The sequence below is a fragment of the Malaclemys terrapin genome, chromosome 3, assembly GCF_027887155.1.
Source record: "Malaclemys terrapin pileata isolate rMalTer1 chromosome 3, rMalTer1.hap1, whole genome shotgun sequence".
NCBI lineage: Eukaryota > Metazoa > Chordata > Testudines > Emydidae > Malaclemys > Malaclemys terrapin.
In genome coordinates, this window is record NC_071507.1 from 206,358,740 (window position 1) to 206,385,458 (window position 26,719).

Here is a 26,719-nt window from a genome sequence, read left to right on the forward strand (position 1 = left end):
TTACAACACAGCTAAGTTACCAGGGCCTACAGGGTTAAGGACCCATTTGAATAGAGCCATTCAGCTTTGTGGCATGTCTTAGGCAATTTCTAATACTGGAAATCAGCCGAGCAGCAACTTAAAATTTAGTGCATACTTTCTCCAATTGCTGTTCTTTAGACTTAGCATCATGCTCTAATGCTCTGTTTGTCAGGGTACTGCTACCATCCATATGTTGTTATAAACTCCTCATCCACCTTCCACCCGGGCAGTACTGATCACTAGCTTTAGCCAAGTGGAATACAAAGAGTCCCTTGAAGAAGAGAGAGGTTAGTCACTAGTAACTTGTTATTTAAGAATTGCCTTCATGTATTCACGCTTCCTGTCCTCCTCTTTTTTGGTATGATCAGCACTCTGCAGTTCAGGAGAAGAAACTGATACATTTGTGGGTAGTGGTGGGATGTATATGTCAGGAGGCTGGGTCATAGGCAGTCAGGCCTAATGGTTGGAGCGGGAGTCAGGCCCAGCGGTTGGCGTCTGAATGCCAGAGCCAGGGGTCAAGACAGGGCCAGTACCAGGAAGCAGAGCTAAAAGTCATAACTAGAGTCAGAGTCTAAATGTCAATGCCAAGGGTCGCAACAGAGTCACAGTCAGGAATCGGAGCCAAAGCCTGGAACTGGATTACCCAGAGTTAGGGAAGGCAGGACCAGAGCTGGTTCTGAGGCCGGAACAAGGCTGGGGCAGGATGGAAACAAGACTGGGTGCAGGGCAGGAGCTGTAGGGGAGCAGAGCAGGAGCAGGGCTTGGTGAGAAAGACGCGCAGAGAGGCAGAGAGTCTGTGGACATGTGCATTGAGCAGCCAGTGAGCCGCTGTTGCTGCTGAGCTAAGAACTGGCCTGCTAGCTTCCTCAGCCAGTCAGGCAGGGCGTTCCGTCAGACAGCGTAGCTGGCTCGTTAGGATGTCAGGAGTACTGAGCAGGCGCAGCCACAGGGCCTTACTCTTGACAGTATGTGTACTCCCTCATAGTCTTGAAAGTCAACATCACAAGAGGGTGTCTGCACACCCCTCCTCCTTGGGCTTGGCTTTGAAGAGGGTTCTGTGGCTTATCACCAAGGGGCAGCATATCCTACACGTGTGAGTTCACATATGTGACTGACTTTCGAAGAACAGTTGTTGGTAACAAGTATCAGAGGGGAGCCGTGTTAGTCTGAATCTGTAAAAAGCAACAGAGGGTCCTGTGGCACCTTTACGACTAACAGAAGTATTGGGAGCATAAGCTTTCGTGGGTAAGAATCTCACTTCTTCAGATGCAAGACTCTTGCATGCTTCAGTTTTTGAGATGTGCAATATAATACCAATAGTATTCCATTCAGTGGGCCTTCTAATCCATTTTGTTAGATTTCTGTAGAAATAAGGTCCATGGAAGAAAATAGAGTTTTGACTGAAGAAGCAGCCATCGTAAATCCAAGTGGAAGAAGTTCCTACATTCTACTTCCCTCCTTCCCTCTGTAAAAGAGGAAGAAATGTAGGAAAACATACCCTAGTAGTGTGAAAAGTTATTTTTCTCCTTTTTACACTTGACTGTCCTGTCACCCTAGCTAGGTATTTATATTTTTAGAAAGATTTTAATAGATTGTAAACTCCTTGGAACAGGGATCATGTCTTTATCTGTGCCTATATTGTAGGCACCTAACAAATTAGTTGTATGTGAACTTCAGCAAATTATCTGACTAACTTGTTTCTTTGGATTTATCTTTAAAAGATGATGCAGACAATAAAATATATCTGACCTGTTCCTTTGCAAAGAAGATTACTTTAGTAGTGATATTTAATCCAGGGAAAAGTCAAGAGGGAAGAATGTATTCCCAATTATTTGTTAACTGGTCACTCCTCTACTCTTGTGAACTGCTCAGGTAGTTTTCCAATCAAATATTGCAGCCCTGTCACCATAGCCTCGTTTTGTGGAAAACTAGGCTTTACCTCTCTCACCAAATCAGAAGAAAGTTCCTGATGAAAATGGTAGTTGCTACCCTTCCTAAGAGGAGCAGGAAATGGACAGTTCATGAAACCTGCATGATGTCCTGTTTAGCAGGTCCAAAGAGTATCAACTTCACCAGTCTAGGACCAACAGGCTGCCCCTACTCTTCACATAGATAGATGGATCCTCTCATGGAATGAATTTTCATAGGATATAATAGAATATTAGGGTTGGAAGAGACCTCAAGAGGTCATCTAGTCCAACCCCCTGCTCAAAGCAGGACCAACAACAACTAAATCATCCCAGCCAAGGCTTTGTCAAGCCGGGCCTTAAAAACCTCTATGAATGGAGATTCCACCACCTCCCTAAGTAACCCATTCCAGTGCTTCACCAACCTCCTAGTGAAATAGTGTTTGCTAATATCCAACCTAGACCTCCCCCACTGCAACTTGAGACAATTGCTTCTCGTTCTGTCATCTGCCACCACTGAGAACAGCCTAGCTCCATCCTCTTTGGATCCCCTCTTCTGGAGTTGAAGGCTGCTATCAAATCCCCCCTCACTCTTCACTTGGTCTGTTTATGACCCTCACTATTTGCCATGTCTAATTGAGATTGTAAACTCTTTGGTACAGGGACAATTTCTTTGTTGTCAAGGCCCCTAGTATATTTTTGGGTGCTCAGAAATAAACTCAGAACTCAACTTTATATCTGGATACTGGCTGTATTTTAACACTGTGCAACATATATCATCTTGGGATTGACTCATATAATGGACATGGAAAAGACTGTCATCCAGTCCATCTCCCTGCTATTGCAGGATTGTTCCTTTCAGTACTTTAAGTATTTTAGCCAATTTAGTTTTAAAGTCCCAAGCAGTGGGACTTTCACCACATTCTTTGGTAGGCTCCCATTTTTTAGGTTTGAAAATCCTTTGTATGCTGTGTATACTTTAGGTTGTCGAACTTGCATACAGATTTCAAGATCAGACAATATCTGAATAGGGACACATTTAATAGAAATACATTATTTTAACTTGTTTAATGTAAATAATTTTTATAAGTATGAAATTATTAGCAAATTATATTGATGTTTAGGAACGTCATCCTTATTGGGGACTCAGATTTATTGTGTGTGGTTTTTCAGATAATAGTAAAATAACACTTTTTAAGATTCTCTTATTGCTTTTCCCCCCTGAAGTCTTCCATCCTGTGGAATGTTCATATTGTCGGTGTGAGAGCATGATGGGTTTCCGGTACCGATGCCAGCAGTGCCACAACTACCAGCTCTGTCAAAACTGTTTTTGGCGTGGCCATGCAAATGGCCCTCATAGCAACCAACATCAGATGAAGGAGCATTCCTCTTGGGTAATTCAGCTTTGTTTGTATTAATGCACTGATCATCTCTATGCACATTTCTTTTGAAAGCTAAAGATGTTTTTGTAATAGGCTTAGAATCACAGGTTAAATCTTAAAGGTTTTTAAATAGGAGCTTATAAATAGGCACATTATACTTTTCTGTGAGTTATATGAAATTTTATTTAATTATTTGACATTATCATTTTGCTCAGTGCTGACGATACAGTTCCTGCTCTCAAGTGCCTTGCAATCTGAGACATATAAAACAAAGCACTTGTTGTCTTCTTCTCTTCCCCAACACCATACCTTCCTACATCCCTCTTTTTACCAGCCAAATAACCCACCGTAATTTTGATGTCGTCACAAAGCAAGAAAACACTATGCACACAAGGTGCTCTTTTTGGCAAAGTGGTGTTCTTGAACAATAATATCTCTTTAAAATAAATGTTTGTTTTCATTGTGCATGAAGCTGGACTGTATATATTGTGGAAGACCGATCCTTAACCCAAGACTCTGAAAATCTAAGATACGTGGGCAGTAAACTTTAGATTAATAGTCCACCAGACCACGAGATGATGAGCACATCCCAAGTCATAGCTAGTAATTCAAGGTCTGGAAAACAGGATGTCACAGGTGGGATGATTCGGTAGCAACCCTGATAACACCAAGCCTAATGCTGCAGCCACCCCCTGTCTTAGTCCAAAAGTTGTGACCTGCTTGGAGCAGGGTGGCCGGTGCCATAAGCTTGGCATCAGTCTCTAAACAATTAACTAAGATTACAAAACTCAGAATTCGGCTGTCTGCGCCTTGAAACGAACAAGCAAAATGCTAAGACAAGTGCTTCAGGGCATGGCCCTGACCTGGCCCTTGGGTTCTGTGCTAGCGCTGAGGAGCTTCTCTTCTGTCCCAGTCTCCCCCGGTGCTGCCCCTGAGAAGGAGCAGGCAAGGATTCTTAACTGCACTGCTGGCTCCTGATTATTCAATGTCTCGTCCTGGCCCTTCTAAGCTCTGGAGGACTAAGTCTTGTTGGTAGCCTGATCTGAGTAGGTTTTCCTTGAGCACAGGGCATAGACACCTCCAGGGACAAAGAAGGCATGGTAGACCCCATCACACAGGCCTTGTGGCATGAGATTTATGAAGCTAAATCTGTTTAGTTGATCCAAGAGAAGATTGAAAATGACTTGATCAAGACCTGCATGTACCTATACATGGAGAAGAGATTTCTGATAGTAGATGGCTCTTTAATTTAGAAGAAAAAGGCATAACGATATCCAATATTTGGAAGCAGAAGCTAAACAAATTCAGATTAGAAATAAGATGAATATTTTTAGCAGTGAGGGTAAATAACTATTTGGTCAGTTTACTTAGAGAGCTGGTGGAATCTCCATCCACTTTCTCTTTAAATCAAGACCAGATGTCATTCTAAAAGGTATGTTATGGCTCAAACAGTGGGCTTGATTGAAATTACTTGGTGACGTTCTGTGGTCCATGTTTGCAGGAGGTCAGATGAGATCATCAGAATGGCCCATTCTGGCCATAAAAATCTATGAATGTATAATCACTTTTTGATGGTGAACTCAATCGTTTAGATTATCCTAGGTGGGCTAAGTGGAAGAAATCAGTTTCAAGTTGTGATTAAATGAACAGGGTGGACATTTAAAGAGGGAGTTCCAGGTATAGAAGCATAGAAGATTAAACCTCTAAGGATGGAAATTCCACCACTTCCCTAGGCAACCCCGTTCCAGTGCTTCACCATCCTCCTAATGAAATAGTTTTTCCTAATTGTGACAGGTTTGGTCACAGAGACCCCCTTGAGGCTGTCACCTGAAGTAATGGAATTACTTCAGAGTCCGTTTTCCACTGCCCGCTTGGAAATCCAGAACCCTACCTTGTTGAGCCAGACACGCTAGTCTGCTGCAACACAGACCCAGGTCTGGTCCATGCCCCCAAAGCTGCAGATTTTAACCAAAACTGCTCAGCAAGTCACCTATCTCCAGCACCCAGACACCCAGTTCCCAACAGGATCCAAACCCCAAATAAATCCATTTTACTCTGTATAAAGCTTATACAGGGTAAACTCATAAATTGTCCGGCCTCTATAACACTGATAGGGAGATATGCACAGCTGTCTGATCCCCCAGGTATTAATCACTTACTCTGGGTAAATTAATAAAAAAAAAAGAGATTTTATTAAGTATAAAAAGTAGGGTTTAAGTGGTTTCAAGTAATAACAGACAGAACAAAGTAAGTTACCAAGCAAAATAAAACAAAACACGCAAGCCTAATACATTTAAGAAATGGAATACAGGTAAATCTCACCCTCAGAAATGTTCCAATAAGCTTCTTTCACAGACTAGACTCCTTCTTAGTCTGAGACCAATCCTTTCCCCTCGTACAGTTCTTGCCCCCTTTGTTCTGTTCCACCCCCTTTTATAGCTTTGGCGCCAGGCGGGAATCTTTTGTCTGTTTGGGTACCCACCCCTCCTTCAGAATAGAAAAGCACCAGGTTTAAGATGGATTCCGGTACCAGGTGACATGATCACATGTCACCGTAAGACCTCATTCTCCATTCTTTCAGGGCTGGCCTGCACTTACCCAGGAAGGTTTGCAAGTAAACAGAGCCGTTCGCAACCAATTGTCCTAGTTAATGGGAGGCATCAAGATTCCAAGCCACCATTAATGGCCCCCACTTTGCATAGTTATAATAGGACTTTGGAGTAATACTTCATATTTCTAGCTTCAGATGGAGTGCAACATCACACTAATATCCAACCTAGACCTCCCCCACTGCAGCTTGAGACCGTTGCTCCTTGTTCTGTCATCTGCCACCACTGAGAACAGCCGAGCTCCATCCTCTTTGGAACCCTCCTTCAGGTAGTTGAAGGCTGCTATCAAATCCTCCCTCACTCTTCTCTTCTGCAGACTAAATAGAATACTGGGTTGGAAGAGACCTCAGGAGGTTGTCTAGTCCAATCCCCTGCTCAAAGCAGGACCAACACCAACTAAATCATCCCAGCCAGGGCTTTGTCAAGCCTGACCTTAAAAACCTCTAAGGAAGGAGATTCCACCACCTCCCTCGGTAACCCATTTCAGTGCTTCACCACCCTCCTAGTGAAATAGTGTTTCCTAATATCCAACCTAGACCTCCCCCATCGCAACTTGAGACCATTACTCCTTGTTATGTCACCTGCCACCACTGAGAACAGCCGCGCTCCATCCTCTTTGGAACCTTCAGGTAGTTGAAGGCTGCTATCAAATCCCCTCTCACTCTTCTCTTCTGCAGACTAAATAATCCCAGTTCCCTCAGCCTCTCCTCATAAGTCATGTGCCCCAGCCCCCTAATCATTTTCGTTGCCCTCTGGTGAACTCTCTCCAATTTGTCCACATTCTTTCTGTAGTGGAGAGCCCAAAACTGGATGCAATACTCCAGGTGTGGCCTCACCAGTGCCAAATAGAGGGGAATATTCACTTCCCTTGATCTGCTGGCAATGTTCCTACTAATGCAGCCCAATATGCCATTGGCCTTCTTGGCAACAAGGGCACACTATTGACTCTCATCCAGCTTCTCGTCCACTGTAATCCCCAGGTCCTTTTCTGCAGAATTGCTGCTTAGCCAGTCAGTCCCCAGCCTGTACCGGTGAATGGGATTCTTCCTTCCTGAGTGCAGAACTCTGCACTTGTCCTTGTTGAACCTCATCTGATTTCAATCCTCCAAATTTATCAAAGTCACTCTGGACCCTATCCCTACCCTCCCTCATATCCACCTCTTCCCCCAGCTAAGTGTCATCTGTGAACTTGCTGAGGGTGCAATCCATCCCATCAGCCAGATCATTAATGAAGATGTTGCACAAAACTGACCCCTGGGGCACTACCCGTTGAGCCCGACAGTGTAGCCTGCTTTCTATCCACTTTATAGTCCATTCATCCAATCCATAGTTTTTTAACTTGTTGTCAAGAATACTGTGGGAGACCATATCAAAAGCTTTGCTAAAGTCAGAATATATCTCGTCCATTGCTTTCCCCATATCCACAGAGCCAGTTATCTCATCATAGAAGGCAATCAGGTTGGTCAGGCATGACTTGCCCTTGGTGAATCCATGTTGATTGTTCCTGATGACCTTTCTCTCCTGCAAGTGCTTTAAAATGGTTTCCTTGAGGACCTGCTCCATGATTTTTCCAGGGACTGAGGTGAGGCTGACCAGTCTGTAGTTCCCCGGGTTCTCCTTCTTCCCTTTTTTAAAGATGGGCACTATATTTGCCTTTTTCCAATCCCCCAATCGCCACAAGTTTTCAAAGATAATGGCCAATGGCTCTGCAATCCCATCAGCCAATTCCCTCAGCACCCTTGGATGCATTAGATCTGGACCCATGGACGTGTGCATGTCTAGCTTTTTTAAATAGTCCTTAACCTGTTCTTTCACCACTGAAGGCTGCTCACCTCCTCCCCATACTGTGTTGCCCAGTGCAGCAGTCTGGGAGCTGACCTTGTCTGTGAAGACCGAGGCAAAAAAAGCATTGAGTACTTCAACATTTTCCACATCTTCTGTTACTAGATTGCCTCCCCCATTCATTAAGGGTCCGACACTTTCTCTGACCTTTTTCTTGTTGCTAACATACCTGTAGAAACCCTTGTTGTTACCCTTCACATTCCTTGCTAGCTGCAACTCCAGTTGTGCTTTGGCCTTCCTGATTACACCCCTGCATGCTCAATTTTTATACTCCTCCTTAGTCATCTGACCAAGTTTCCACTTCCTGTAAGCTTCCTATTTGTGTTTAAGCTCACCGAAGAGTTATTTGAGATTGAATAGTTAGGTATCGATGCACATTTCAATCCTAATAGCCACAACATTAATTTTCATAGAATAACTCATTTGAAAAAAAAAATCCTTTCACAGTTAAGAACTTCAGTTACTTCAGTCATGTCCTATATTCCTTCTTCACTTACTGTGAACCCCATGTAAGTTACAATCTCTCCATGCTTTTTATAGTTTGCATGATTACATGTAAAGAACAACATATTAGGATAAGATGCTGACAGGTTAATCACTTTATTTTATTCATGTGAAACTAAATATGTTTATCCTTCTAATACATTTACTAACTCACACCAAAAAAAACAAAAGGCTGTTCCGAGCAATGCCAAGAGACAAAATACAGCTGAAACAGCTGTCCCTGGTTCCGCTAGTGTATGGAAGCAGCTCACACACTCCCCGGCATGAGACACAGACTGGTGCGTGGAAGGAACTTCTTGTGGAAGTGTGCAAGCTGCTTGCACACACTAATACCAGAGGTGGATTAAGCTTTTGTGGGGCCCTGGGCCAGAGCAAGTGGGGGCCCCCCTGTCCCCTTCTGCCTGCAGTCCCCCACTCTCCCTGCTCTTCCTGGGGAAATAGGATCGGGGCATGGGGGCTAGCCCTGCCCTCCCTCCCACCTGGCGCTCTTGCTGGAGAGCAGGATCCGGATGCGGGGCCTTCCCCCACTCCCTGGCAGGAGTTCCGGGTGGACAGAGCAGGTCATGGCACGGGGCGCCCCTGGGCATGGACCCCATTGGCCCAGTGGCTAATCCGCCACTGACTAGCATGACCAGGGACAGCTGCCAATGAGTCTGGTGCCTGCCCCTGGGGTGGGCTGCGGGCAATACAGCCACGCCAGAGGAGCTGCTGGTGGAGGACACTGGCTCCTGGGAGTGGTAGCTCAACATGCTGCTGCTTTCACCAGTGCAGTTCCTGGCAGAGCCGTGCAGCGCCGCAGATACCGATTTATATCCGCGGATATACATTTTGTATCTGCACAGACCTACTGATCACAAAAATAAACGTTGATCGTGGCTTAGGTACAAGTGATCATAACTTGATCACATTTATAACGTGCGAGCAAGAATAAAGTCCAGACCAGTAATATATATACTTGGTGCTTTAATAGGGCCACCCTGTTATAGTCCACTGAAGGTTACGCATGTGCACCATGCGCCTGGAGTGGGAGAATTTGAAAGTAGTGTCCGTTAGTCTGCACATGCATCTTGGCTTGCCTCATGCGTCCATCTGAGGCGATAAAGGGTGGGGCGGACAGAGCACGTCTCCAGTTCCTTCTCTCTGCCGCTTTGTCCATATCGGTACTTTCAGTGTCCTCGTCTCTGAGGCACTTTTTAAAAGGATAGTTGTACATAGTTTTTATGAGTTTTACCAGTTTCATCTTAGTGCTAATAGTCAATAGTTGTAGTACTTGTTTTTAGATAGATTTTAGGGGTTTTCAACCCCCCCCCTCCAAACTGCACCCTCTGTACCAACATGTGGGTACCGGACTATGCCCAGGATGCCAAACTTCAAACTGTGTGCCTCCTGCCCGCGTTTGTCTCAGTCAGTGACAACCACCAACATTGTTTCTACTGCCTGGGGGAAGCTCACATTGTGGCCAGGCGAGTATTTGCCAGATTTTCCCCACCTGCACCCAAGAAGGAAGGGCTCTTTGCATCTGGAAGCCTCTCATGGAGCTTGCCATGAGACCTCACTTGGACTTAGGCCAGGGAACCCCCCTCCCCAATCCTGATTCAGCGAGGAGTGAGCCTCCTGCTGCCATGTCCAACTCTGGTGCTGGTGGAACCACCCCCATGGACCTCATGGTGGGGCCTAACTTGAGGGGGGAGGGATAGCTCAGTGGTTTGAGCATTGGCTTGCTGAACCCAGGGTTGTGAGTTCAATCCTTGAGGGGGCCACTGAGGGATCTGGGGCAAAATCAGTACTTGGTCCTGCTAGTGAAGGCAGGGGGCTGGACTCGATGACCTTTCTGGGTCCCTTCCAGTTCTAGGAGATAGGATATCTCCATTTATTATTATTATTATTATTATTATATAACTGGGAGGTAAGGAAGCACACCCATAAGCATGGGACTAAGTCTTCCTCCAGATGAAAGAAGATAGATTCTCTTTCCACTAGTGCAGCCCAAGGGTTACAAGAACATGCGCTAAGCCCCATCGGCACAAGAAAAAGACCCACAAGCAATAGGATCCAGCAATTTGGGGCACTGCTCCATCGGTACCGCCATCATCGGCACCCCACAAGACGTGAGATGGGTGTTGAATGTCATCCACCGTGGCTATACAATCGAGTTTATCATGCTTTGTCCTTCAAAATCCTGCTTCCTGACCCCCTTTGGGGACCACTCTCATGACAGTAGTCTCGCCCAAGAGGTGAATGTGTTACAATGGGGAGCAATAGAACACGTTCCTCCGGAATATCAGAGAATGGGATTCTACTCAACCTACTTCCTGATACCCAAGAAGAAAGGCAGGTGGAGACCAATCCTCCATTTCTGATACCACAGTTGCTTTATCCACAAAATCAAGTTTTATATGGTCACTCTGGCAGCAATAGTTCCATCCTTAGAGAAAGGCACGTGGTTTACAGCTGTCAATATAAAGGACACTTATTTTCACATCGATATTCATCCTGCCCCCAGACATTTCCTGAGATTCACAGTGGACACCCAACATTTCCAATACAGAGTGCTCCGCTTCAGAATAGCCGTTGCTCCCAGTCTTCACCAAAGTATTTTCCATTGTAGTAGTTTGTCAGACATTATGGTGTCCTCGTATTTCCATATCTCGATGATCTGAACCTTTCCGCAAGTTCAAGACAAGAAACCCATGCGTCAACCTCGTGTTACTCAATCTCCTTTCTTCCTTTGGAGTGAGCGTCAATGTTGAGAAATTGATTCTCGACCCCATGCTGTCTCTGGACTTTATTGGGGCTACCATAAGTTCAGTCATATCATGATCGTACTTGCCCGCAGAGAGGTTCCAGACCATGAGTGGCATCATAACTCACATTGTGAACAATCTGTATGTACCAGCCAGGAATTGCATGTCTCTCCTTGGCCATGTGGCTTTGTGTACCTATGTGAGCCCCTTCGTTTGACTCCACCTTTGCTGCCTCCAGACATGGCTCCAGTCTGTTTACTCACCAAATTGCCACTTCATGGATTTTATGTTGATAGTCTCCACCAAGGTACTATCATCCCTCCAGTGGTGGACAGATCCAAATTGTGTATGTGTGGGGGGTTCCTTTCTTCCCTCCTCCCCAGACAAGACAATTATCACTGACCCATTCCCGGTGGAACATGGGCTTCCCGAGAATCCAGGCTTCACATAAACATCCTGGAACTCTGAGCTGTAAGAAAGGCATGCCAATCCTTTCTTCTCTTCATCTGCGCCCACTATGTTCTCATCATGTCAGACCACACCCCTACTGTTATTTATCTCAACAAACATGGAAAAACAAGATCCACTGCACTATGTGCAGAGGCGGTCAATCTCTGGAATAGGTGCATCAGACCTTTTTGCAATTGACCACTAATGGGAATTTCACAATTCGCTAGTACATGACATCTTCTCCTGATGGGTGACCCTATTTGCTTCACAGGTGAATAGCAAATGCAAGATGTATTGCTCCAGGGGAGCCCTCAGTCATCGTTCCCAGGGCGATGCCCTGCTCATCCCCTGGTCATACCAACTCAATTACTCCTTCCCTCCGCTACCGCTCCTGCTTCAAGTACTGCAAAAGATTTGACAAGACAGAGTGATGGTAATTCTGATCACCCCCTGCAGGCCCAGACAATCCTGGTTCCCCAATTTTTTCCGTATGTCCTCCCACTAACCAATTCCATCCCTGTCTTCCCCGATCTGGTGACCCAGTGCAACAGCGAGATCAGATCTATCCAAGTCCACATGCACTACACCTTGGGTTGGTATTTAGGTGGGCATGTGCCTTAGAATGAACATGCTCTTCAGTTGTACAAGACATTCTCAGCAGCAGGAAGAACTCCATTAGATGCTGTTACTTGGCCAAATGGAGACTTTTTCGTCATGGGCTCAACAAAAAAAGCGGTTTTAGCAGAGTCAGTGTGTGTAGTGGAGTACAACTTTGCAGGCACTTCCTAACTAAGAGTGGTTTTACTGGGTTAACTTGGGATGCAACGAGCATAGGAGAGTGGGGGTAGAGGTAAGACAAGTGGATTAGTGATGCTTCAGATCAGTTGAGGCTTCATTGAATGACTGCAGAGTGGCTCCACTGAAAATCCAACCCAGAATCATTAACTCACAGTCAGTTTACTTTGACTATGAACTGGGTCAGAATTTGGCCTGACATTTTGTTTGTTATTGATATACAGTCCCAGAATGGGGGACCGTATCCTAGAAAGCAGAGACTAGATTATCAATGGCTTTAAAATCTCTGAGTGATAGAATATATAGTGGATATTAGTTTGCAACATAGCTATTGCACTAATGTCATGTTTTTAATATCAGAGGGGTAGCCGTGTTAGTCTGGATCTGTAAAAGCAGCAAAGAGTCCTGTAGCACCTTATAGATGCATCCGACGAAGTGGGTATTCACCCACGAAAGCTCATGCTCCAATATGTCTGTTAGTCTATAAGGTGCCACAAGACTCTTTGATGTTTTTAATAATATTTTGCACTTCTCTAGTACTTTCCTTCTGGAAATCTAAAAACATTTGAGAAATAATCAGACTTCACAAGCATAAAACCATCCCGCCTCTCTTCACGTGTGTATTTAAAACTGCAGCAGCAATTGGTCTACAGTGAGTTTTGTTCCTGACTCATGTTCCACTCTAGTGATTTTTAGGCTGTTGCAAAGTCCTGGTGCCATGTCTGAATGTTTTAATAAAGTGAGAGAGACAAGGTGGGTCACGAAATATTTTTTATTGGACCAACTTCTCTTAGTGGAAGGGACAAGCTTTTGAGCTTCAGAGCTCTTCTTCAGATCATAGAATCAAAGAGTATCAGGGTTGGAAGGGACCTTAGGAGGTCATCTAGTCCAATCCCCTGCTCAAAGCAAGACCAACCCCCAACTAAATCATCCCAGCCAGGGCTTTGTCAAGCCTGACCTTAAAAACCTCTAAGGAAGGAGATTCCACCACCTCCCTAGGTAACCCATTCCAGTGCTTCACCACCCTCCTAGTGAAAAAGTTTTTCCTAATATCCAACCTAAACCTCCCCCACTGCAACTTGAGACTATTACTCCTTGTTCTGTGACCTGGTACCACTGAGAACAGTCTAGATCCATCCTCTTTGGAACCCCCTTTCAGATCGTTGAAGGCTGCTATCAAATCCCCCCTCATTCTTCTCTTCTGCAGACTAAACAATCCCAGTTTCCTCAGCCTGTCCTCATAAATCATCAGAGGGTCCGGTGGCACCTTTGAGACTAACAGAAGTACTGGGAGCGTAAGCTTTCGTGGGTAAGAACCTCACTTCTTCAGATGCAAGTAATGGAAATCTCCAGAGGCAGGTATATATCAGTGTGGAGATAATGAGGTTAGTTCAATCAGGGAGGGTGAGGTGCTTTGCTAGCAGTAGAGGTGTGAACACCAAGGGAGGAGAAACTGTTTCTGTAGTTGGATAGCCATTCACAGTCTTTGTTTAATCCTGATCTGATGGTGTCAAAATTGCAAATGAACTGGAGCTCAGCAGTTTCTCTTTGGAGTCTGGTCCTGAAGTTTTTTTGCTGTAAGATGGCTACCTTTACATCTGCTATTGTGTGGCCAGGGAGGTTGAAGTTTTCTCCTACAGGTTTTTGTATATTGCCATTCCTGATATCTGACTTGTGTCCATTTATCCTCTTGCGTAGTGACTGTCCAGTTTGGCCAATGTACATAGCAGAGGGGCATTGCTGGCATATGATGGCATATATAACATTGGTGGACGTGCAGGTGAATGAGCCGGTGATGTTGTAGATATTTCTGCCCACATATCTACACCAGCAACACCATCACAGGACCTAACCAGATCAGCTGCAACATCACCGGCTCATTCACCTGCACGTCCACCAATGTTATATATGCCATCATATGCCAGCAATGCCCCTCACCCTCCCTGATTGAACTAACCTCATTATCTCCACACTGATTTATACCTGCCTCTGGAGATTTCCATTACTTGCATCTGAAGAAGTGAGGTTCTTTCACATGAAAGCTTATGCTCCCAGTACTTCTGTTAGTCTCAAAGGTGCCACAGGACCCTCTGTTGCTTTTTACAGATTCAGACTAACACGGCTACCGCTCTGATACTCATAAATCATGTGCTCCAGCCCCCTAATAATTTTTGTTGCCCTCCACTGGACTCTTTTTTCCTTCTTGTAGTGTGGGGCCCAAAACTGGACACAGTACTCCAGATGAGGCCTCACCAGTGCCGAATAGAGGGGAATGATCAAGTCCCTTGATCTGCTGGCAGTGCCCCTACTTATACAGCCCAAAATGCCGTTAGCCATCTTGGCAACAAGAACACACACAGTTGACTCATACCCAGCTTCTTGTCCACTGTAACCCCTAGGTCCTTTTCTGCAGAACTGCTGCCTAGCCACTCGGCCCCTGAAAACAATCTCTGAAGTTTTGAATATTTTTCCTTTCCCCCAGCAGAAATTGGTCCAACAAAAGATATTACTTCACCCATATTGTGTGTCTCATATCCTGGAAGCAACATGGCTTCAACAACACTACAAGCATTAATAACCCGATGCATTTTTCTGATCCCATATCAATGGGGAATTCTTTGAGTAATCATCTCCACACATTGCACTCTCAGTACTCGTGCATGTGATGTTGGATTCTTTTTAGCTAGCAGTGTCTGTTGGGGCTTTGCCTTTGTCTGAGGTGCCCTCATGCCCTGCCACTAGGGCTGTCGATTAATCGCTGTTAACTCATGCGATTAACTCAAAAAAATTAATTGCGATTAAAAAAATTAATTGCAATTAATTGCACTTTTAATCACACTGTTAAACAATAGAATACCAGTTGACATTTATTAAAAACTTTTGGATATTTTTCTACACTTTCAAATATATTGATTTCAGTTTCAACACAGAATACAAACTGTACAGTGCTCACTTTATATTTTTTATTACAAATATTTGCACTGTAAAAATGATGAAATAGTATTTTTCAATTCACCTCATACAAGTACTGTAGTGCAATCTCTTTATTGGGAAAATGCGACTTACAAATGTGGATTTTTTTTTTTTTGGTTACATAACTGCACTCAAAAAAACAAAACAATGTAAAACTTTAGAGCCTACAAGTCCACTCAGTCCTGCTTCCTGTGCAGCTAATCACTAAGACAAACAAGTTTGTTTATATTTACAGGATATAATGCGGCCCGCTTCTTATTTACAATGTCACCTGAAACTGAGAACAGGTATTTGCATGGCACTGTTGTAGTTGGTATTGCAAGGTATATACGTGTCAGATATGCTAAACATTTGTATGCCCCTTCATGCTTCATCCACCGTTCCAGAGGACATGCTTCCATGCTGATGATGTGCCTTAAAAAAAAAAAAAAAAAAAAAAAAAAGTGTTAATTAAATTTGTGACTGAACTTCTTGGGGGAGAGGAGAATTGTATGTCTCCTACTATGTTTTACCCGCATTCTGCCATATATTTCATCTTATAGCAGTCTCGGATGATGACCCAGCACATGTTGTTCCTTTTAAGAACACTTTCACTGCAGATTTGACAAAATGCAAAGAAGGTACCAATGTGAGATTTTAAAAAATAGCTACACCACTCGACCCAAGGTTTAAGAATCTGAAATGCCTTCCAAAATCTGAGAGGGATGAGGTGTGGAGCATACTTTCAGAAGTCTTAAAAGAGCAACATTCCAATGTGGGAACTACAGAACTACACCAAAAAAGAAAATCAACCTTCTGCTGGTGGCATCTGACACAAGTGATGAAAATTTGATCGTTATTGAGTAGAACCTGTCATCGGCATGGACGCATGTCCCCTGGAAGGGTGGTTGAAGCATGAAGGGGCATATGAATCTTTAGTGTGTCTGGCATGTAAATATCTTGCGATGCCAGCTACAACAGGGCCATGCAAACACCTGTTGTCACTTTCAGGTGACATTATAAACAAGAAGTGGGCAGCATTATCTCCTGCAAATGTAAACAAACTTGTTTGTCTGAGTGATTGGCTGAAAAGAAGTAGGACTGAGTGGACTTGTAGGCTCTAAAGTTTTACATTGTTTTATTTTTGAATGCAGTTATTTTTTTTGTACATAATTCTACATTTGTAAGTTTAACTTTCACGATAGAGATTGCACTACATTATTTGTATTAGGTGAATTGAAAAATACTTTAAAAAGCAACAGAGGGTCCTGTGGCACCTTTGAGACTAACAGAAGTATTGGGAGCATAAGCTTTCGTGGGTGCTGGGACGGACGCCGAGGCCTGAGCAGGGGGCGGGGCTTGGCTGATTAGGGGGCCCATAAAAGCGGCCGCCCACCCAGGCAGCGGCACAGCTGCGAGCAGCGGCACCGGAGGCAGCAAACAGGGCGGCTAACAGGGGAGTTTGAGAGGGAGTTCTCATTGGAGGAGAAGGTACCTGTATTTGCATCTGTCCTGGGTGTTCCTGGGTGTTCTTGTGTGTTTGTTTGTTTTGGTTTGTAGGGGCCGGCAGGGGCTGGGTGCTGGGACGGACGCCGAGGCCTGAGCAGGGGGCGGGGCTTGGCTGATTAGGGGGCCCATAAAAGCGGCCGCCCACCCAGGCAGCGGCACAGCTGCGAGCAGTGGCACCGGAGGCAGCAAACAGGGCGGCTAACGGGGGAGTTTGCAGGGGGAGGTAAGGGGGGAGGCAGGAGGGCAAGGTGTGGTGTGTGCTCTGAGTCCACAGGCACCGTGGGCAGGGAGCCCAGCAGGCATGAGCCAAGCAGCAGCAGCAGACAGAATGCAGATGGCTGCATGTGGAAGCTGTGGTATGTATATGGTCCTAGCAGGGGAGCCGGAACACAGGTATGTGTGTATGAAGTGTCGCCTGATAGTGTTACTGGAGGAAAAGATTAAGGGGCTAGAGATGCAGGTAGATACCCTGGTGGAGTTTAGGCGGGGGTTTGAGCAGCTGATGGAGGACAGGCAAGGAGGGGCTGAAGGAGAACGCCCTGCGGCGCAGGTAGAGGCAGAGGAGGGTGATAGGGGAATGGAAGGGGGAGAGCATGGGAGGTGGAACCATGTGACTGTCAGAAGCAGGCCAAGGAAAAGAAGGGCCAGTGAGGGGGGAATAGAACTCAGGAATAGGTTCGAGTGTTTGGATAGCGAGGTGGAGGGGCAGCAGGTGGCAGCTGAAGGTGGGAGAGTGAGGAAGAAGAGAAGAGCAGCTAGTCCGAGAGAGAGAGGGGAGGAGTTGATGGAGACAGCACCAATTCTGGGCCCCGGGAGGATTCAGGAAGGCATAAGGGGGAGCATTAGGGAAGATAGGAACAGGCTCAGGTCAGGACTAGAGGGATTAGAGACTAGATTACTAGATGGCACTGTTGCCAGGCGAAGGCAGGTGTATGTAATTGGAGACTCATTACTGAGGAGATTGGACAGGCCTGTGACCAGGGCGGACCCGGAGAACAGAAGGGTGTGCTGTCTCCCGGGCGCAAAGATACGCGATGTGGACCTGCGGTTGAAAAGGATCCTAAAAGGAGCAGGTAAGAACCCCTTGATAATCCTTCATGTAGGAACGAATGACACAGCTAGGTTCTCGTTAGAGAGAATCAAGGGAGATTATGCCAGGCTGGGGAAGACGCTCAAGGAGATAGAGGCTCAGGTTATCTTTAGTGGGATTCTGCCCGTTCCGAGGGAAGGGCAGCAAAGGGCTGATAGGATTGTGAGAATAAATACTTGGCTAAGGGAGTGGTGCTATAAGGAGGGCTTTGGGATGTATGGCCACTGGGAGGCTTTTGGGGACAGACACCTGTTCTCGCGGGATGGGCTTCACCTGAGTAGGGAAGGAAATAGACTTCTGGGAGGGAGGCTGGCTCATCTTATCAAAAGAGCTTTAAACTAGGAAGTTTGGGGAGAAGGTTGGGAGATGCACAGTTAATCTCCACGCCAGATTCCAGTATGGAAAAGGTGAGTAAAATGAGAGGAGACATAGCCGGGGAGACGAGATTGGACATAGGAAGGACAGGGGGGACGGGCGCAAGGAGGCCCGCAACATATAGTGCTACTAATGGGAGACAGGCTAAACGACATACATTAGGGTGTTTATACACCAATGCGAGAAGCCTAGGTAATAAAATGGAGGAATTGGAGCTCTTGGTCCAAGAGCTGAAACCGGATATCGTAGGAATAACAGAAACGTGGTGGAATGACGGTCACGACTGGAACACAGGTATGGAGGGGTATACGCTGTTTAGGAAAGACCGGAACAAAGGTAAAGGTGGGGGGGTGGCATTGTATGTCAACAGTGAAATAAGCTGTAAAGAAATAATAGTGGATGGATTAGATAACACAGAGTCCGTCTGGGCAATACTCACACTGGGTAAAAGGACTACTAGAGCCTCTCCGGGGATAGTGCTTGGAGTGTGCTATAGACCGCCGGGATCGACCCAGGATATGGATAAGGAACTATTTAATGTGTTTAGAGAAGTAATTACTAATAGAAACTGTGTAATTATGGGGGACTTTAACTTCCCGGATATAGATTGGGGCACAAACGCTAGTAGTAATAATAGGGCTCAGATGTTCCTAGATGTGCTTGCTGATCAATTCCTTCATCAAGTGGTAGCTGAACCGACGAGGGGGGAGGCCACTTTAGATTTGATTCTGGTAAGCAGTGAGGACCTCGTTGAGGAAGTGCTAGTGGGGGACAATTTGGGCTCCAGTGATCATGAGCTAATTCGGTTTAAAATACATGGGAGGAGTAACAGAATTAAGTCAAAGACTAGGGTTTATAATTTTAAAAAGGCCAATTTTAACAAATTAAGGGGACTGGTAAGGGAAGTGGATTGGGCAAACGTATTAAGGGATCTAAAGGCAGAAGAAGCCTGGGATTACTTCAAGTTAAAGATGCATGAGCTGTCGGAGGCCTGCATTCCAAAAAAGGGAAAAAGATTACAAAGCAGGAGATTTAGACCGAGCTGGATGAGCGACCGACTCAAAGGGGTGATTAGGAAAAAACAGAAAGCGTACAAAGAGTGGAAGAGGGGAGGGATTAGTAAAGAAACTTACCTTAGTGAAGTCCGAGAATGTAGAGATAGAGTGAGAAAGGCCAAAGGCCGTGTAGAGTTGGACCTAGCGAGGGGAATTAAAAGCAATAGTAAGAGGTTTTACAGCCACATAAATAGTAAGAAAGCAAAGAAAGAAGAAGTGGGACCGCTGAAGACTATTGCCGGAGAGGAGATTAAAGACAATCTAGGCATGGCGCAATATCTCAATGAATATTTTGCATCGGTGTTTAATGAGGCCAATGAAGGTATTAGGGATACTAGCACCACTACAGAGGGGCATTCGGGATGGGGGATTACCGTATTCGAGGTAGAAACAAAACTTGATTGCCTTAATGGGGCTAAGTCGGGAGGACCGGACGATCTTCATCCGAGAATATTGAAGGAATTGGCGCGGGAAATAGCAGGCCCGTTAGCGATAATATTTAATGAATCTGTAAATTCGGGGGTGGTCCCGTTAGACTGGAGAATAGCTAATGTGGTTCCTATTTTCAAGAAAGGGAAAAAAGTGATCCGGGTAACTACAGGCCTGTTAGTTTAACATCTGTAGTGTGCAAGGTGTTAGAGAAAATTCTGAAAGAGAAACTAGTTGAGGACCTGGAGGTTAGTGGCAATTGCGATAAATTACAACATGGTTTTACGAAGGGCAGATCGTGCCAAACGAATCTGATCTCCTTCTTTGAGAAAGTAACGGACTTATTAGATAAGGGAAATGCGGTGGACCTAATATACCTGGATTTCAGTAAAGCGTTTGATACAGTACCCCATGAGGAACTATTGGTTAAACTGAAAAACATGGGGATCGATATGAAAATCCAGAGGTGGATAAGGAATTGGTTAATGGGGAGAATGCAGCGGGTCGTATTAAAGGGTGAACTGTCGGGTTGGAGGGAGGTTACTAGTGGAGTGCCTCAAGGTTCGGTTTTGGGACCCATTTTATTTAATCTATTTATAACTGACCTCGGGACCGATTGCAGGAGTGGGCTGATAAAGTTTGCGGATGATACGAAGGTGGGAGGCGTTGTAAATTCGGAGGAGGATAGGGATATCCTGCAGGGAGACTTGAATGAGCTTGTGAATTGGAGTATCAGAAATAGGATGAAATTTAATAGTAAAAAGTGTAAGGTAATGCATTTGGGGATGACTAATAACAATTTTAGTTACAAGATGGGGACGCATTGGTTAGAAGTAACGGAAGAGGAGAAGGACCTAGGGGTCCTCGTAGACCGCAGGATGACTATGAGTCGACAATGCGACGTGGCGGTGAAAAAAGCCAATGCTGTCTTGGGATGCATTAGGCGAGGTATATCTAGTAGGGATAAGGAGGTCCTGCTCCCGTTGTACAAGGCGCTGGTGAGACCTCACTTGGAGTACTGTGTGCAGTTCTGGTCTCCCATGTTTAAAAAAGATGAACTCAAACTGGAACGGGTGCAGAGAAGGGCCACTAGGATGATCAGAGGAATGGAAAACCTGTCGTATGAAAAGAGACTAGAGGAGCTTGGGTTGTTTAGTCTGACAAAGCGAAGGCTGAGGGGGGATATGATTGCTATCTTTAAATATATTAGAGGGATTACTACAAGGGAGGGAGAAGAATTATTCCAGCTTAGTACTAATGTGGATACGAGAACGAATGGATATAAACTGGCCGTGGGGAAGTTCAGGCTTGAAATTAGACGAAGGTTTTTGACCGTCAGAGGGGTGAAATATTGGAACGGCCTTCCGAGGGAAACGGTGGGGGCGACGGACCTGTCTGGTTTTAAGATTAAGTTAGATAAATTTATGGAGGGAATGGTTTAATGGTAAAACATAGTAGTCAAGGAAAACCAAACAATGGTAGGTAAATCGTATAATGGCTGACAGGGGTCAGGCTGGTGACTCTTGCCTATATGCTCGGGGTCTGACTGATCGCCATTTTTGGGGTCGGGAAGGAATTTTCCTCCAGGGCAGATTGGCCGAGCCTCTGGAGGTTTTTCGCCTTCCTCCGCAGCATGGGGCAGGGATCTCTAGCAGGAGGGTCTCTGCCGATTGAAGTCACCTAAAACAGGATTGGGGACTTCAACAGCAGAGTCCAGGGAAGGGGTAGGGACGGTTTTATGGCCTGCAGCATGCAGGGGGTCAGACTAGATGATCATAATGGTCCCTTCTGACCTTAAAGTCTATGAGTCTATGAGTCTATGAGTAAGAACCTCACTTCTTCAGATGCAAGAAGATTCTTCTTCTTCTTGCATCTGAAGAGGTGAGGTTCTTACCCACGAAAGCTTATGCTCCCAATACTTCTGTTAGTCTCAAAGGTGCCACAGGACCCTCTGTTGCTTTTTACAGATTCAGACTAACACGGCTACCTCTCTGATACTTGAAAAATACTATTTCTTTTGGTTTTTACTGTGCAAATATTTGTAATCAAAAACAATATAAAGTGATCGCTGTACACTTTGTATTCTGTGTGGTAATTCAATATATTTGAAAATGTAGAAAACATCAAAAATATTTAAATGGTATTCCATTATTCTTTTAACAGTGCGCTTAATCACGATTAATTTTTTTAAATCGATTGACAGTCCTACCTGCCACCTAAATGGGGCTCTTGTCACCCCTCAGTTCCTTGTTACTGCCTGTAGCTGCAAGACTGAAATGTTGGTAGTGTCTGCTTCTCTTGTGCACTGTGCGGTTAACTTAGCTTAGTTATTTAATGTTATTAATTAGCATTAGAATAGTTAATTAAGTTCTCTTTTTCTCAGTGGCCTATTAAAAATGTATTGTAGTTAGTGAATTTTAAGTAGCCTCCTCCCACCATACAAGAGTTCTAGAATTATGACAGCCAGTCACCAAGTGTTAAGACCTATGCAACCATTTTTCATGTTACGCTGCCATATCCATCAAAATGGTTGCCCTCAGTGTTAGTATGTCTTTGGGAAGAATACATTCTTGAACATCATTCCATGGTCATTTTTATTGCAAGTGCAGCCAGAGAGCAAGGGAGGCAAAGTTGAAATTTTCCTGCTGGAGAAATCGATGCAGACTCGGGGAGACCTTCAGCGGCATAGGTGCAGACTTCTACTGGCACCGGTGGGTGCTTGACCCCCCCTCTGCCCCTGGCCCCGCCTCCTCCCCTGAGCACGCCACGTTCCCGCTCCTCCCCCTTCCCTCCCAGACCTTGCTACAGCTGTTTGGCAGCGGCAAACGCTGGGAGGTAGGCGGAGGAGCGGGGAGGAATGAGGTGGGGGGGGAGGAGCTTGGCTGCAGGTGGGTGCAGAGCACCCACTCATTTTTCCCTGTGGGTGCTCCAGCCTGGAGCACCCAAGGAGTTGGCGCCTATGTTCAGCGGTGTCTCAAAATGTGAGTTAGTCCATCTCTGTCAGCATCCTGAAAACTGCTTTCCTGGGGGTCGTTACATGAGCCAGAGGGTAGGAAGGATTCAGATCTTTATACTGTTTTTCTCAAGGACAGGGTTAACGTTATATCTTACCGTAAAGGTATGTCTACTCTTACAGTGGTGTGTAGCATACAGACATTGCACATCCAGGTAGCATGAGTATAGATAGCAGTACAGCTGGGGAGAACGGCATAGGTGAGTAGAAGAGTGCCCTACATGCCCGAATCCCCAAGATATGTATTCTACAAGGGCTCTCTGTCTGCCCAAGCAGTGCCTTCTGTGTCGACACTGCTCTTCCCCACTGCAGTGAGAGGCTCTGGCAGCAGGGAAAGCCATTGCCGGGCCTTTCACTGCAGTATGTAGCTGCACACAGCAGTGAAAAGTAAGTGTGGACACAGCCTGCTTTTCACTGTAACATGTAGCTACATGTAGAGTGCCTGTACTCTACACAAGTGTAGCCATAGCCTAAGTTCCTGCCTAAGGAGGTATCAGAAAACCATATAAATTGGTCCATTCACCTCCCAGTTTTTTTAAGCCTCACATTACGGGAAGTGAAACAAAGCTTCACACACTGGATGTAGTGAGAGCATTGTCATTTTATTCAGATAGAAACAAATATTCAGGAACACATCTAAGCTGTTTGTCTCTTGCTGACAGGGTCCAGGTGCATCCTGTATCCACTCTGCGTTGATCCAAGTGGGTCTCTGACTGCATAAGAACTTGTTATGAGTAAGACAAGAAACATCCTCCTAGACACATGAGTTAATTCACTAGAGCTCAAGCAGCCTCTACTGTCTGTGTGGGGAACATTCTCATACCGAAGGTATATAGAATAGCTACATGGAGTGTGAGCCACATATTTACCGCTCACTGTTCCATAGTGCAGGCTTCCAGATCAGATGACAATTTTGGTAAGGCTGTCTGTCAATCATTAGTCAAGTAGGACTCCGTTTATCCATCTCCAAGTAAATAGATAACTACTTCTTAGCCACCAAGAATGAAACCATGTGGACAATCACTTGAAGAAAGAACGGTTACATATACAATGGTATCTGTGGTTCTTTGAGATGCATTGTCCACAGATTCCTTGACCCCCCTCCTCATTACTACTACAGAGTTCTGTAACACCTGGATTTTATAGGGGTGAAGGAACTGAGGGCTGATTGGGCCCACTCCACCCTTTTTGTCTGGAGGAAGGGAAAGGGAGGACACCTAGGGCAAAGCCACAACCCCAGAGAGTTACTGGGTTATACAGGATATTTTGAACTGAATATTACAAATATGCAAGTTCAGGTAGAAATGTCTAGAGTATTTTTATAAGGAAAAGTCCCATTGATGAAGAAATAAACTGGTTGTTATGCTTAGCTGAATAATATTTTACTTAGTTACAATTTCAAAGTCTTTTCTTATGAACAGACTTCTGGAATATTTTGACTTTTTGTTGTTGTTGGGACCTGTTAATTGTGAGTGCTCAGCATGTCTGAAAATCAGGCCATTGACATTAGAAAACTGATTTAAACATGGGTGATGTTATTAAAAAAAAAAAGCTTTTGTTTGGCTTGCTGCAGTAAGGTAGTCAAGGTGTTACCCCTTTGTGGTGAGTATATTCTATGTCAGAAGAGCAATTTCTGAAATTGCTGAAACCAGCTAGAAAGCTGTAGCTTTTGGAAGCCTCTTTTTCAGTGCAGTAATGCCTTGTTCTTTCTAAAACACTTTCTATTTCAGAAGAAGAATAGAATATTTATGATTTATAGAGCATTCTAATCCAACGGCCTCTGAGAACCTATTAATAATACAACTAAAAGTAAATGTAGTTGTTTATTTGTACTGTGGTAGTGTCTTGGGCCCTGATGAGGGCCCCATTATATTAGTCACTGTACAAACACATAAGAAACCCTGTCCTGAGAAGCTCACTGTCCTAAGTAATTTAGAGTTTGCCTGTGCTGGACTTATAGCTGCAATAGGGTCCTATGAGCATTTTTCTCTCTTAGAAACCCTTCTTTTGTATTATTAACTCACTTACTGTCCCCTATAAAATCTTTTAAAGGTGACTTGCAAATCATTCTATAAAATTCTTAACTGTAACAATATTGGCCAGGTGCCCTGAAAACCAAGTGAAGAGGGTCATATTCAGTACAATTTTAAATAGTTTCTTTCCCCAGCAGAGGGCAAACTGTGTCCATGCTCAAATAAATACAAGAGCTGTGTTAGACTTCATGTGAAATATGTTTGCAGTGTTGTAGCTGTGTTGGTCCCAGGATATTAGAGAGACAACATGAGTGAGGTAATATCTTTTATTGGACCAACTTTTTTTGGTAAAAGAGACAAGTTTTCTAGTGACAGGGCTCTTCTTCCAGTCTGGGAAAGATACTCAGGGCTTGTCTTCACATAGAGCAGGGGTCCCCAACCTTTTTCGTCTGGCACACCAGACGATGAACCACGGAGGAGCGTGGCGGTGGACGAGCATCCGCCAAAATGCCGCCGAGAAGCAGCAACGTCAATAGGCGCCGCCGCCGCCGAGAAGCAGCGTCATCCAGAGGTGTCACCGCCTAAATGCCGCCAAAAATTGGTGGCATTTCTGCAGCGACGCCTCTGTATAACGCTGCTTCTCGGCGGCATTTCGGCGGATGCTCGTACGCCGGCCAATACGTGGGCGCACTTAGAAGCCCCGGCGGGTGCCATGGCGCCCGCGGGCACCGCGTTGGGAACCCCTGACATAGAGTGCTACAGTGGCCTGAGAAGGAGACCTGGGACCTACAAGGAACAGACTGCAAAGTGCCTTGATGTCCAGAGACACTGGCAGTGTAGACCTGGCCTCAGAGTGTCACAGCTAAATACAAGGTGGAACAGATTGGCATAAGTAGTTAACACATATTTAAGGGCAGGTCTTCACTACCCGCTGGATCTGTGGGTAGCGATCGATCTATCGGGGGTTGATTTATCGCATCTAGTGTAGACGCGATAAAATCGATCCCCGATCGCACTCCCCGTCGACTCCGGAACTCCAGCTTGCGAGAGGCGGAAGCGGAGTCGACAAGGGGAGCGGCAGCAGTCGACTCGTCGCCGTCCTCACGGCCAGGTAAGTTGACCTAAGATACACTAACTTCAGCTACGCTATTCGTGTAGCTGAAGTTGCAAATCTTAGGTTGACCCCCCCGCTAGTGTAGACCTGGGATAAGAGACCATTCAAGGTGAAGTGGCCTATTGACATCTCTCCAGTTATAGGACAAAAAAGGGGAGTTAGGTTACAGATTGTTGTAATAAACCATAAATTGGGTTTTTATTAAGTCCATCATTTTAATATCTATCAAAGTTATGAGTGTAATCTCATAGGCTCATCTTTTGAAGGTGTTGTGCAGGTTTCCTTTGAGGACGAGGACAGAGAGGTCAGATATAGAGTGATCATTTTGTGAAAAGTGTTCACCTATGGGTGAGATGATGTTTTTGTCTTTTATCATTTTTCTGTGTGAGTTCATTCAAAAGTGTAGTGTTTGTCTGGTTTCACCCACATAGTTGTTATTGGTGCACTGGATGAGATACACCACATGTTGTGATAGGTGTGTGTAGGACCTAGGGATCTTAAAAGGTGTGTTGTGGGAGTACTGATCATCATAGCAGCAGAGATATGGTCTGCAGGTTTTGCGTACTCTCCTCTCCATTGTCCAAGACATTAATGAAAATATTGAATAGTGCTAGACCCAGGACAGACCCAGTGGAATCCCACTGGATAGGACCTTCCAGTTTGATCACTGCTAACTACTCTTTGAATGCGGTCTTTCAATCTATTATGCATCCACCTTTTAGTAATTTCATCGAGACCCATTTTCCCAGTTTGTTTATGAGAATGTCATATAGGACTGTATCAAAAACATTATGAAGATAAATGAAGACAAATGAAGATAAATCACTTGTACAGCTTCCTGCCATCCACTTCACCAGTAATGCTGTCAAAGAAGGAAATTAGAATAGAATATTAAGATTGGAAGAGACCTCAGGAGGTATCTAGTCCAATCCCCTGCTCAAAGCAGGACCAATCC

At 45.1% G+C, this 26,719-nt stretch overlaps 1 protein-coding gene across 6 annotated transcripts in view; it reads left to right on the forward strand.

The window, feature by feature from the left end:
* Positions 1-26,719, forward strand: part of DTNB (dystrobrevin beta) — a 350,654-nt gene that overhangs the window by 111,217 nt on the left and 212,718 nt on the right. For all 6 annotated transcript variants that reach the window (XM_054022674.1, XM_054022675.1, XM_054022676.1 and 3 more), the window contains one exon: positions 3,156-3,322. In XM_054022674.1, the coding sequence (XP_053878649.1) occupies positions 3,156-3,322 (167 nt within the window). The remainder of the gene's footprint in view (positions 1-3,155; positions 3,323-26,719) is intronic.